At 49.4% G+C, this 11,354-nt stretch overlaps 1 protein-coding gene across 2 annotated transcripts; it reads left to right on the plus strand.

Annotated features, from left to right (window-relative positions):
- The first annotated feature begins 14 nt into the window (after positions 1-14).
- Positions 15-8,306, plus strand: ZDHHC23 (zinc finger DHHC-type palmitoyltransferase 23). 2 transcript variants are annotated; one of them, XR_005259153.1, is made up of 5 exons: positions 15-1,056; positions 1,270-1,965; positions 2,672-2,839; positions 3,651-4,707; positions 7,627-8,306. XR_005259153.1 is itself a non-coding variant. In XM_038155296.1 (4 exons), the coding sequence occupies exons 1-4, from the start codon at positions 950-952 to the stop codon at positions 3,916-3,918; spliced, it is 1,239 nt and encodes a 412-aa protein (XP_038011224.1). In that variant the 5' UTR covers positions 15-949; the 3' UTR covers positions 3,919-8,306. The 2 variants fall into 2 exon arrangements, 1 of the variants encoding a protein (XP_038011224.1); XM_038155296.1 differs by having other exon boundaries at positions 3,651-8,306.
- The last annotated feature ends 3,048 nt before the right edge of the window (positions 8,307-11,354 follow it).

Consider the following 11,354-nt stretch of genomic DNA (forward strand, 5'->3'; position numbering starts at 1 on the left):
GGATCTGAACATTTCAGAGGGGGAAAAACACCCTCAGCAGAGAACTGGGTTTGTCTCTTACAAAATTGCAGCTTTTTATGTCAATGTAGGAAATGACGGTCAGTGAAGAGTGTTTTGGAGAAAAAAGACTGTTAGTGGATTCACAGTCACAGGATCTTTATAGGTTTTTTTTTAGCCATGGGGACCTTGTAAAACAAGTCACCATCTTAAGGATGAATATGCCTAAGACTAATTAACAGGAAAGGGTTTGATATCTCTTGCATACTGCAAGCTTTGGCAGGCTGCCTTCTGCCATATGTTTCCAGCTCTCCTAGAGAAATTTCAGCCCTCGGTGTTTTCCCTCCATCAAGGGCTGTGCTTCATCGTGGTGTGCCCACTGATGATGAAACTCCTTTTCATGTGCTTCAAGCGTTTTCCAAGCAGGTTGAGGGAAAGATGAATACAGAAAGAAAATCCCCGAAAATGCAAGGGCTCCCTCCCTCGAGCGTGGGCCGTGTTTGGAGGGCAGCGCTGGCTCGGGCGGTGCACAGTTTGTCGAGCAGTGGTGCAGACACAGGTGTGGGGTAGGGAGGGGGTGCAGGGTCGGTGTAGAGGTGTGCGGAGGGTAGCTTTCCCCGGCTCCGTGTCCAACCCCGGCGAGCGGGGGCGGACCGGGCCGGCGGCGCCGCCCTCCGCGGCCGCCACCTGTTGCGCTGCCCCTTTAAGACAGGTGCCTCCGCGTGACGGCGGCGCCGCCCCCCGCGCGCCCATTGGCGCGCGCCGCCGTCAGGTGGACGGTCCGCGCGGGGGCGCCGCCCCCCGCACACCTCGGGGCGCGCGCGGCCAATGGCGGGCGGGCGCTGCGGCGGGGGCGGGGCCGTGGGGCGGGTGCGGCGGCGCGCGCGGGGCACCTGAGGCGGCGGCGGGAGCCGCTCCCGGCCCCGCGGGAGGGACGGGGCGGGCGGCGGCGATGGAGGAGCCGCTCTGTTGCTGCGAGTACGTGGACCGGCGCGGCCGGCGCAACCACCTGGCGGCGTGCTGCTGCGACTGCGAGGAGCTGGACGACGGCTGCGACAGGTACCGGCTCCGCGACCCCCGGGGCCGCCGACTGCGGGACACCCTTCAGGCGGCGGCGTCCCCGCGGGTCTGCCACCCTGAGGGCGGAGGTGCCGTGCCCCGCTTCCTGGGAAACTCGTCGGGCGAGAGGGAAAGGGGAGGCGGTGGGAGCGGGACAGGGCGGGAGGGCGGCTGTCCCGGTGCCAGCCGGCGCTGTGCTCCCCGCGCTCGCAGGTGGCTGACGTGCAAATCTCTGCCCCCGGGAGCGCTGGAGAGGATCGCCGACACCATCGCGGACCGGCTGCGGGTCCCCTGGTTCTCCGGAGCCGTGAAGATCAACGTCAGCCTCGTGCCGCCGCTCGTCCTGCTGCCCGTCTTCCTCCACGTTGCCGCCCTGCACTTCCTGCTGGGGCTCATCATCCTGACGTCCCTCCCCGTTGTGGTGCTGTGGTATTACTACCTCACCCACCGGAGGAAGGAACGGACTCTGTTCTTCTTGAGCCTGGGGCTCTTCTCCTTGGGATATATGTACTATGTGTTTCTCCGTGAGGTGGTTCCCCGGGGCCACGTGGAGCATTCCCAAGTGGTCACTCTCACGTGCGGGTTAATTCTTATGCTTGCAGCCCTGTCTCGAGCCAAGAAGGACCCTGGCTACCTTCCCATCCCAGCAGGCAATGAGAAGCCATCGCATCAGGGTTTGCACAACAAGAGTATTAGAGGGAGTTCCAGTGGGCTCCATGGCATCTCAGGTGCTGCCAGCAGTCGTGCTGTGAATGGGGAGGCTAAAGGTTATTGCAGGATGTCAGCTGAGCAGCCAGCAGGTGTGAAAAAGGACTGGTGCACTAAATGCCAGCTGGTCAGGCCAGCCCGAGCAGGGCACTGCCGGCTTTGTGGCAGGTGCGTGAGGAGACTGGACCATCACTGTGTCTGGTAGGTTTTGCATGGCTGAGGCTCCCTGTGTTCTCTCTCTGAGTTCCCTCCTTTTTAAAGTAAGCTTCTTTTTTACAGTCCCTGGCAAATAGAGTTGCTTTTGCTATGTGCAAGACCATATGACACTCTTTAAATACAAAAAGCTTTGTATTTACTCTTTAAAAGAACAGTTATTCTGTTTACTCTAAGAGGGTTGAGCTGAGCTGAAAGCTTCTACAGCATACTTCAGAATTGCTTTTACTTCTCTACTGTTTTTCATCAGTTTGGAACTGTTTTTGCTGTGGGTTTTCTTGGATTTGGTTTTTTTCTTTAGACTTGGTCTGTAGAGCACTAGCAATCCTGCAGTTAAGTTGCATTAGCGGTCTCTTGGGGCAAGGGGGACCAAAGGTACCTTTTGGGTGTTCCTGTGGTGCTGGAACCAAGGGGGCAGTAGGGTGAAATGTATCTCAGCAAAGGATACTCTGCCCCTACTAAAAAAATGATGCAAACAGTCTGCTGCTGTTACCCTCCAGGTCTATTGTCTTCTGTTTGTAACCTTTCTATATAAAGTTATAAAGCTTCTTTGAACATTTTTCAAAGTTCTTAGCCTGTGTCGACTGGAAGCACCTTGGAAATCAGGTTCTCTGACAGCTGGGGGGGGGAGAAGAAATAGAAGACAGTTTCTTTTCTTTTTTTAAGCAAAGTAATCTTTTCTTTCCTTTTGGAGGATTAACAGCTGTGTAGGGGAGCAGAACCATCAAGCTTTCATCCTTGCACTCTCCTTCTTCATGCTCACCTCTGTGTATGGGATTATCTTGGCCCTGCACACCATCTGTAGGGGCCGAAGTCCATTTGTGGCACTGTTCTACTGCCCCGGGGCCTATTCTGACTACAGGTGAGATGTCTGTCTGGGAGAGAGCTGCAGTGGGAGCAGGTTTGCACAGGCAGCTTAGCTCCTGTTCCTTGTTCTGCTGGTTGTCAGACCTGATCACAAAGTGTTCCCTAAAAAACTCTGGAAAGCAAAGACATGTTTCTGCTTTCACCAAGGTGGGCAGCCTGAGACTTGGAGAGAGCTCGCTGTTTATGTAGAGAAAGTTGAAGGAGCTAGCATTTGAAGTATTTATTGTGTTATGTATAGATGTGCTTTTAAATATGTATGCCCTCCCTGATGCATTTAATGGTCTGACAGCATGGAATCCACATGTTCTCTCTCCCTCTCATTCCTTACTATTTATCTAGTGAATGTCCTCCAGGCTATCTGCCTAGAACATGCTCTGTCAGGGAAGGTGGTGGGAGCTATTGGACATGAGTTCAGAGACCAGCACTACCACTGATGGGCAGAGTACTGCTAGGACTCAAGCGACTCTTCCTTCCTCTACTCCATCTCATGACCTGTAGAGTAAGAGCATCCTGGGGCCCTTAAATAAGGCCTGAGCACTATTGCAACACAAAGAGTAAAGAGCTAGGTTGTGTGACAGCAATGTGTAAGAGTAGCTCTGCTAGCAGTAAAAGCTCTCATTAAGTAAACCCTGAAGCTTTAATTTTGAGAAAGCCTTTAAGGATTATCTGATGAAAGCAGCAAAGTGAGATCACTGTGGCAGATGTAGACAGGGATTTGAAAGGATAGTGATTACCAGGGAAAGTCACTTTAAAGCAGCTGCTCCTGTACTAAATGGCTTCCTTCCCATCTTTTTCCTTGCTGCCAGCTCTGCTCTGTCGTTCACCTGTGTATGGTACTGTGCCATTGTAACAGCTGGCATGGGATACATCCTCCTTATCCAGCTGTTGAACATCAGCTACAATGTGACTGAGAGGGAAGCTCGGCTGGCTCTGCGGGACAACACTGGGCGCAGACTGCTGGGCGGCTTAGTGATAGACACTGGCCAGTATAACAGGGGACTCCTATGCAACTGGAGCCATTTCCTGAGCCTGGGGTCTACTCCTCCACAGCGCTCTGCTGAGGACATCGTGTGACAACCCTCTTTCTGCAGATGGCATAGTGTCATGGCTCGCTGACTTTGTTTAGCAGGGGAGAAGCCCCTCCCACCAGGATTCCTCACACAACCTTTCCTCGTGGTCATTATGTGGGATATCCCCTTACTGACAACAGCAGATGTTTTCCCCGGTGGAATGGTTCTTCACATGTTGTCAGCCAGCAATAGGATGCAGAAAGCAGTAAGCCATATGTGCAGGTGGGGAGAGGAGGAGCCTGCTGCCTTTTTCCACCATGGGAAACAGCAAGAAGAGCACAAGGTTTTGAGAACTTGAGTTTTCCTTAGATGTGAATACTGGCATCAGGAGGAACCTGCTGCTGGGCTTCAGAGTGCACTGGTACCTGCAAAGGTTAAGAAATCCCTGGGTTTGTGCCTACATGTGGCATTTTGGAGATGTCAGAAGAGTGAACTTTGGATGCAGATAACAGATGGACCCCTGCAGAAACTGGGCTCTTTGGCTAAAAAAGACTGTCTAGGCAGTCACTGGTCAGTGCTCTCCTCTCTGGTGCATTTATTTATTTTTACTATCTCTGATTCCATCCAGCTGTGTACATGCTTCTATTAAGTGCCTACGTGAGCTATGTTCCTGTTGGACTTTGCAAGATCCCTTCACCTCTTGACCCCTAAAGTTGTTATTCCATCCCTGTCTGTCTAAATGAGTGAAAAAAGATTCCACTGTTCTTTCTGCAAGCTGTATTGGTTTGAAGGCTTTGCTCATCTCCTTCAAAGTGTTTCTGCTCTGATTATGGGTTATGACATGTGACAGCAGGTAAATACACAGAGTAAGGAGTTTTGTAGCAACATGTGACAGTGAACTTTGAGGGCAAAACAAGAGTGCTGTCTGTCTGGTATTACTGTAGCTTTATGGAAATTACCTTCATCCTATGTCTATGGGAGAAGAGAGTCTGTGGGAGCGTAGGCAATTCTGCTAGCAGCATGTTTGGTAGGTAGCATCTTGGTTGTGTTGCTGTTAGCACAGTGATCTTGTCTCCTCTCAACCTGGTTACTGTGGAGCTGCCTGACTGTAGATCTGATTTCTCAAGCCAAGAAACCAAGGAACAGATTAACCCTAAGGTACATAGGAAGAGGTGGAGGATGTGTTGGAGGTGTTTGGTTTTGGGATAGGTGACCTGTACTGGCAGGTAAATGAACCTGTTAAAATGTGCTCTGCAAGACTGCAATTTTTTCCTCATCAGACTGCAACTGTATTATGGCCTGGACTCGAGCTTCAGCCAAAATAACAACGTTTTGATGGCGATGGTTTCTGGATTTCATGGGTGGGATTTTTTGTGGTTTTTTGTTTTAAACCCTTTATGTATGCTGTTGGCCCTGCAGTAATAGGAAAAGTCTGGCTGGAAGAGCTGGGGACCATGGCACAAGAATTACAGGTTGGGCCTAAGGTGCAAAAGCAGAGATAGAGAGCTTTGTCCTAGCTGTGGTGTTTTCAGATGTGTGCAGTGTGCGTGGGTCATGCCTGCCACTGAGTGCATGGGCATGGCAGACAGCTGGGGGATGTTGAGCAAGTGATGCACATTCACTGTGCCGCTGTGTAGTAGCTTTGAAGAATAAATGGATGGTGCATGGTGCCAAAAGAATGCAGGGTCGGGGCTGTCCGTTGGGATCCCTGCCATATTTTTTGTGAGTGGTCCTCATGATATGTCCCAGTTTAAGGTAAAGACTGTGTTGCTCTTTGCACTGTTTGGTTTCCTCAAGTGGCACATTTTATAACCAGCAGATAATTGAGGAGCAGCTGCATTTGGAATGTGGCTATACAGTTACTGAATTTCCCCTATTTCTTTCCCCTTTTCATCCAGTAAGTAGTTCTTTATAAGGAGGTAAAGGGACAGCTTTTTTGTTTCCTATCTCTAACCAAGCACAGTAGAAGGTTCCGACCACTTTCTTGACCCTAATGTGAATAAAAAAGTACGCAGCTGGACTGTGCAAAGTGTTCCTTTATGACCTTCTGTTTAGGGCTTGAAGACTGATCCTGGGAGTTCAAATTGAGACAAAGTTGCTTCCACTTGAGTTGTCTGTAAATGTTTCCATGGCACAGATGTATATTGTGATGCTTGCTGAGATGATGTCAAGCTTGGCAACCCTGGAGATAAGGATGCTGTGGGCTAGCAGGATCTTCTTAGATCTTACCCTGCTGGCACTGAGGAATATAAAGGCAGAAGGACCTACCTCTTGGGCTAAATGAACCCCTGCAGTGGAGACAGCCAATTTGTCTGTCCGTGTGTGCTGCATGCACAGGCATCAGTCATGCACCCGCAGGCTGAACAAGCTCTGGGAGCTTTTGCACGTTTGAGATGAGTAATTTCTCCGAGTCCTGCTACTCCTGGCTGGGAGAAAGCAGAGCAGATCACAGGGCGCTTCCCTGGCAGCGCTCACTGCTCACTTGGTCGCACAGGCAGAGATTGGTTTCACGTTTGCAGCCCCTGTCTGTCACTGTAGCCTTGTCCCTTGTCTCTTAGTGAGTGGGAGGTTTCATCTGAACTGCTTACACCGAGACTCTCTCTAGGCTGTTCTCCCAGGCAGTGTGGTATTTGGAGTGCAGACTGGGAACAAAGGACGTGAGACTAATGTAACCATTCCATACCTTGGTCAAACATGCTCCAGTACAGTGGGGGCAAAGTGCTAAAGTAAATTTCATTTTTTGCACTGGCTCCAGGGGGAACTGAAACCATTCAGGGCACTAAAGGATTGCAAGGATGGAGTTTCTTTCCTCCTTTCAGGAGGAAAATGCAGTGCTGGTTCCTCAGTGAACAGGAGTTCAGGTGGCTGTGATCTGCATAGTAGTGGTGACTGTTTCTTTAATGGCATGGAATTGGTTTACCTCTTCTTCCTGATAGGATTTGCTTTATGAATGCGTTGGGAGATGAGAAGCATAAAATAACGGGACATTTCAAAGGCATCTAAATGGGCGGAAGAGTTTCAATCCCTTCAGATGCATACGTGGGAACTTCCTTTTAACATCCTGAGAATTAGGAAACCCTTGGAGGGTAATGCTTCCTTTCCAGTTATTGCAAGGGCAAGCTGTTGTGATCTGGTGTGTTCAGGAACAGTTTATTTGCTGTTTCCTGCTGAGCTTGGTACTGACCATGCTGGTAGAAAAATGTTAAAATCTAGGCATACAGAGTTAGTCATTTGGCTCCCTGTGTTAGTAGCTGCCTAGATCCATGCTGCCTGGGGGTTGGAGCAGTGGGAGCAGCCTGCATGTGACAGGGGACTTGTGGGTTGTGTGTGGCCTTCAGGCAAGGACCAGTGTCTCACCTGTAAAGCTGTATGCCTGGCAGTGCAGAAAACAGTACCCTGCTGGCTCTTGAACATTTTTTTTCTGTGTGTGAAGAGAGGACCTAAAGCTGATCAACAGCAAGGAAGGATTTTGGTAATAGCCAGCCTTGATGTTTTTCCACCCAGACTTGGAAAGTTAGTTTATCTTGCTTTACCCATGACCTTTTAAGAGGCATTTGCTGTTTCACAAATAGTGTGGACTTCTGCAGACCAGGCAGCTCTTAGGGGTCCAGGGTTCTGGTTTTGCTGGTGTTGTAGTGTTACACTCTTCCTGTCCAAATACCATCACCCCACTGTTTGGTGTCCATAGTGGGAACAGTGCACCATTAGATACACCCTGTAAGTGGCTTGGCACTCTTTAACCGTGTCTTCCTGCATTGTGCTTTTTTTGTAGGCGAGTCACAGGTCCCCACGTCAACTGTTTCTCCATTTAACTTGTCCTCAAATGACAGAAGTCATTGGTGAGCCTGAGCTGGTGCTGCTTGTGACTCCTAATCACATTTCAGCCTTTATGCTATGATGGTGCTTTTTTTCCCTTCAAAGTAGGTTGCTTTCAAGTGTCTTAATGAAACCATTTGCTGTAAAATTTCTTCTGAAGATAAAATGGATACTGCCTCACTGCCTAATGTCTTAATAATGTGCTTGGTTTTTTCCTCCTATATGAATGTATATTGCCTCATTAGGGCAGGAAGCATGTGTGATTATGGATGTGTTTTCCTGTATTCCTTTCAGTGAAAAATTCTACAGTTACCTAAGACTTTTTTTTTGCCACTACCAGGAGGGTCCTGCAGCAAAAATCTGTTTGTAGACAGGTGAGGTTCTTTGTGAAATGTGGGAATTGAGCCTTCCCAGATCTTGTCTTTATGGAATTCCTCTACTGATAATGTGAAGCGTGATGGGCTCTGGAAGAAAGTGCAAGGTATTTTTTTAAATCTGAGCTTTAGGAAGAAATTTTGTGAAATATTTGTGAGCTTTTTTCAAGAGATTGATATGTGTATGTTTATGTCCATTTTGCATCATGTTCAGTGTTTCCAAAGGGGTATCAAGTGAATCAAAATAAATTAATGGAAATGATCTGTGGAGTGGCCTGTTGATTTATGCCGACGCATTCAGGCAAGCTGAATGATCAAAAGCTGCCACTGTCTCATGGCCATTCAGCTGAGAGCTGGACTTGGCAATAAGGGAGCAAACGGCTAAGGAAAACTTGGGAAACAAATGTTCTTCCAGTTCTGCAAAGGTTGACCTTTGGGTTTGTTGGTAGTGAGATGAGAGACCTGCTGGCAGTTCTCGGCATCCTAGAGACACTCCCTCACGGTAGCAATTTGAATGGTAGCAATTTATCCTACGAGCAATGCATTATCAGTATCTGAGCACGTTCCTGGCCTTTTTATCCTGTGTTTTGCTTACCCTCTGACACCTGCCCATGTAATACACCCAGAACCCCAAAAAAGAACAATCTCTTGCTTTAAACTCTTTTCTAAGCCATATTTGGAAATGACATAGGATATTCTCCTTGTAGATAGTGGGAAGAGATGTAACCTTTAATTCTGTTCGTATCTTGGGACTGCTGCTGAAAGTCAGGATAACTTTCAATGACTAGACTCACAGGTGCCTTTGATTGTTCCAGAGCTCCCCTTTGATTTGCCTGTGTGGACTTCTGTCTGCTGTTCAGCTGTTTGTTTGAAGAGAACTCTGCACTGCTGACAACAAGGACCTTCCAGTAGGGTTTTAATTGGATGAGACTGGTGTTTGCAGAAGGTTGTCAGACTTGGCACCCAACACCAGTGCTGTTGATGGGGACACAAACTTCTGTCTCTCCCTTTTATTTTTTCCCCTACTGTGGCTTGCTATGCTGGCCCTGCAGAGCAGGGCCATGCCTGGAATGGCAGCTTCTGTGCTGGAAAGGCCAAGGTCCAGTGCTGGGGCAGGTGCCTGTAATGGATAACAAGTCTGCATATATGTGGGCTGTGGATCACCCTGCAGTGGTCCATGGACCCCTTGCCAGCTAACTATTGTTCCTCCCTGCCTGGGGGGAGGAGAGGAAATTGTTTAATATTTCAGGCACCCTTTCAGATCCAGTTTGTGCAGGGTCTGAGGGACTTGGAAGTGACTGGTGTACAAATTTAATGAGAAGGTATTTCTGTGGTTAAGGTTTTTGGGAAAGTCTGTTAAAATGCTGTAGGGACAGGAGTGTTGGTAGAGGATGGGGAGTTTGCAATCACTTCAAGATTCTGTATTTGCTGTTGTACTGCAGTAAAAGTTCTCCCCCCACCCCTGTGCAGGAGAATGAAAGCCTGGCTATGCAGCCACCTCCCTCTCTTGCTAAGAAAAGCAAGGAGCTGACAGGCAGGAGTGTGCCTGAGCTGTGAGTGTGGGCTGATGACCAGCATTCAGGCACTGACATCTGCATCTAGCCAAATGTTGGAGCAGGAGGAATGCTCTGGCACAACTGCAGGCTGAAGCAGTTTCCTTGGTCTGACAAGCTCTCCCTGCTGTGGGAGCCTAAATTTGCAAAACGCCAACATTGTGCCAGGGACTTTAGGGGTGTCCTGTGCATCATCTGGCACAGCCTGGCTTCTGCCAAGGAGGTATGAGTTGTTTCAGTCAAGTGTGCATTGATAGGGAAGTCAAGGGGCTTCTCATGTCCCTGTTGATTTAGACCATGTTCAGTATGAATTTGCCTGATCCCTGAACATTTTCCCTATCCCTCAGCTGCATCTAGCTGAGGCTTTAGCTCTGTGCTTGCACTGACAGTAGGCCAGGGCTGTCAAAGCACAGCTCCTGATCTTCTTTTTGGCGTCTTGCTGCTTCAACTGTCCAACCAAAGAGCATCTTGTCAGGAGAATCTTTCAAAGCTACTAGGAATAGAAGGAAACCCTGGAAGGTAAGAGTATTGGAAGCAAAGGACAGTTTCCAAAGTGTTGACAGTACTTCAAGTTATTTGGAGGCAACAAAGCCCCACATAAGCAGCAGCATTTTCATGGAGGGTGAGTGGGCACTGAGATGAGTGGGAGCTGTGGGCTTTGAGGACAAAATATGCATTGTTGGGGAAAGGATCTGCAGTTTAGTAAACTGGATACACCCCTGAGAAGCCGGTGGTTTGAGGCACCTTTTTAGCTGTGCAAGATGTAAATTCAATACATGCCCAGCCTGATACCAGGGTCAATTCCAGGCTGCATATGGGCACATCCACTCTACTGCTACAAACTCCTGTTCCTCCCCTTACAGCTGCAGCATGTCCTGGTCTCTGGCTGGCTAGAATGCTGCCTTCTCTCCAGGTGGAGATGCTTTCTCTCTCTCACCTTTTGTCCTCTGGGTCACTATTGTCCTTACACTGTAAATCCAGGTGGAGGGTGGGCCAGAGGCCTCCCTTGCTGTGTTCATTGTATAGCCCCAGTAGAGAGGAAGATTCCAGCAGAAAAATGGGAGTATAAGGGCTGGTTCAGGAGTTCCAGGAGCTTGTTGGGCACTACATGGCAGAGACTTCCAATGGGAAAGAATGTCCCAAGAGGAAGTGGATTGCTGTTAGAACCAAGCGTGGTTGCTGGCCGCACTGGGGCATTACTTCAGGAGCTCAGCCCCACCTCCCTGCCTGTTTGGCTCAGTCCTCTGCAAAAAACGCTCCCTGCTTTTCCCTGCTACATGTGTTATCCAGCCTCTCCCAGCTTGTGCTTCTCTCACAATCTGCCTCTTAATGCAGCCAGATGGTCTGAGCTTGCCCACGCTCCATGCAGGCACCTTCAGCTCCCAGCACTTGGAGAACACGCTCTTCTGACCTGCTGCTGGTTGGGTCTGCACCGTGCCTGTGGGAGATGGGAAATGTTTGGGTGTTGCAGAGGAGAGCTGTGGGAGGTACCTGCGAGTGACAGCTGTCTTTAGACCTGCACCAACAGGTGCACCCTGGCTTTGTGGGCAGGGTCCATTTTCTGGCCACATCCCTGTGTGCACATGGACAAATTCCTGATGCTAAAGCTCTGGAGTGTGCTGCTGTGCTTGGGCATCCACCCTATCCTATGCCACTTCGTCTGCAGCACTTTATGCTGGTCTAGGTCCCTGGCTCTGGCCTTTTGTCCAGTGCCATTCAATTGGCTTGACACAATCTGCACCAACAGCTCGGTTGTA

The sequence above is a fragment of the Motacilla alba genome, chromosome 1, assembly GCF_015832195.1.
Source record: "Motacilla alba alba isolate MOTALB_02 chromosome 1, Motacilla_alba_V1.0_pri, whole genome shotgun sequence".
Lineage (NCBI taxonomy): Eukaryota > Metazoa > Chordata > Aves > Passeriformes > Motacillidae > Motacilla > Motacilla alba.

What these genes read in the sequence shown, in the direction of transcription:
- ZDHHC23 (XM_038155296.1), top strand. Translation starts at nt 950, where the DNA reads ATGGAGGAGCCGCTCTGTTGCTGCGAGTACGTGGACCGGCGCGGCCGG. An exon ending in CTGGACCATCACTGTGTCTG is followed by an intron (nt 1,966 to 2,671) that starts GTAGGTTTTGCA and finishes TTCCTTTTGGAG; the next exon opens with GATTAACAGCTGTGTAGGGG. An exon ending in GGGGCCTATTCTGACTACAG is followed by an intron (nt 2,840 to 3,650) that starts GTGAGATGTCTG and finishes CCTTGCTGCCAG; the next exon opens with CTCTGCTCTGTCGTTCACCT.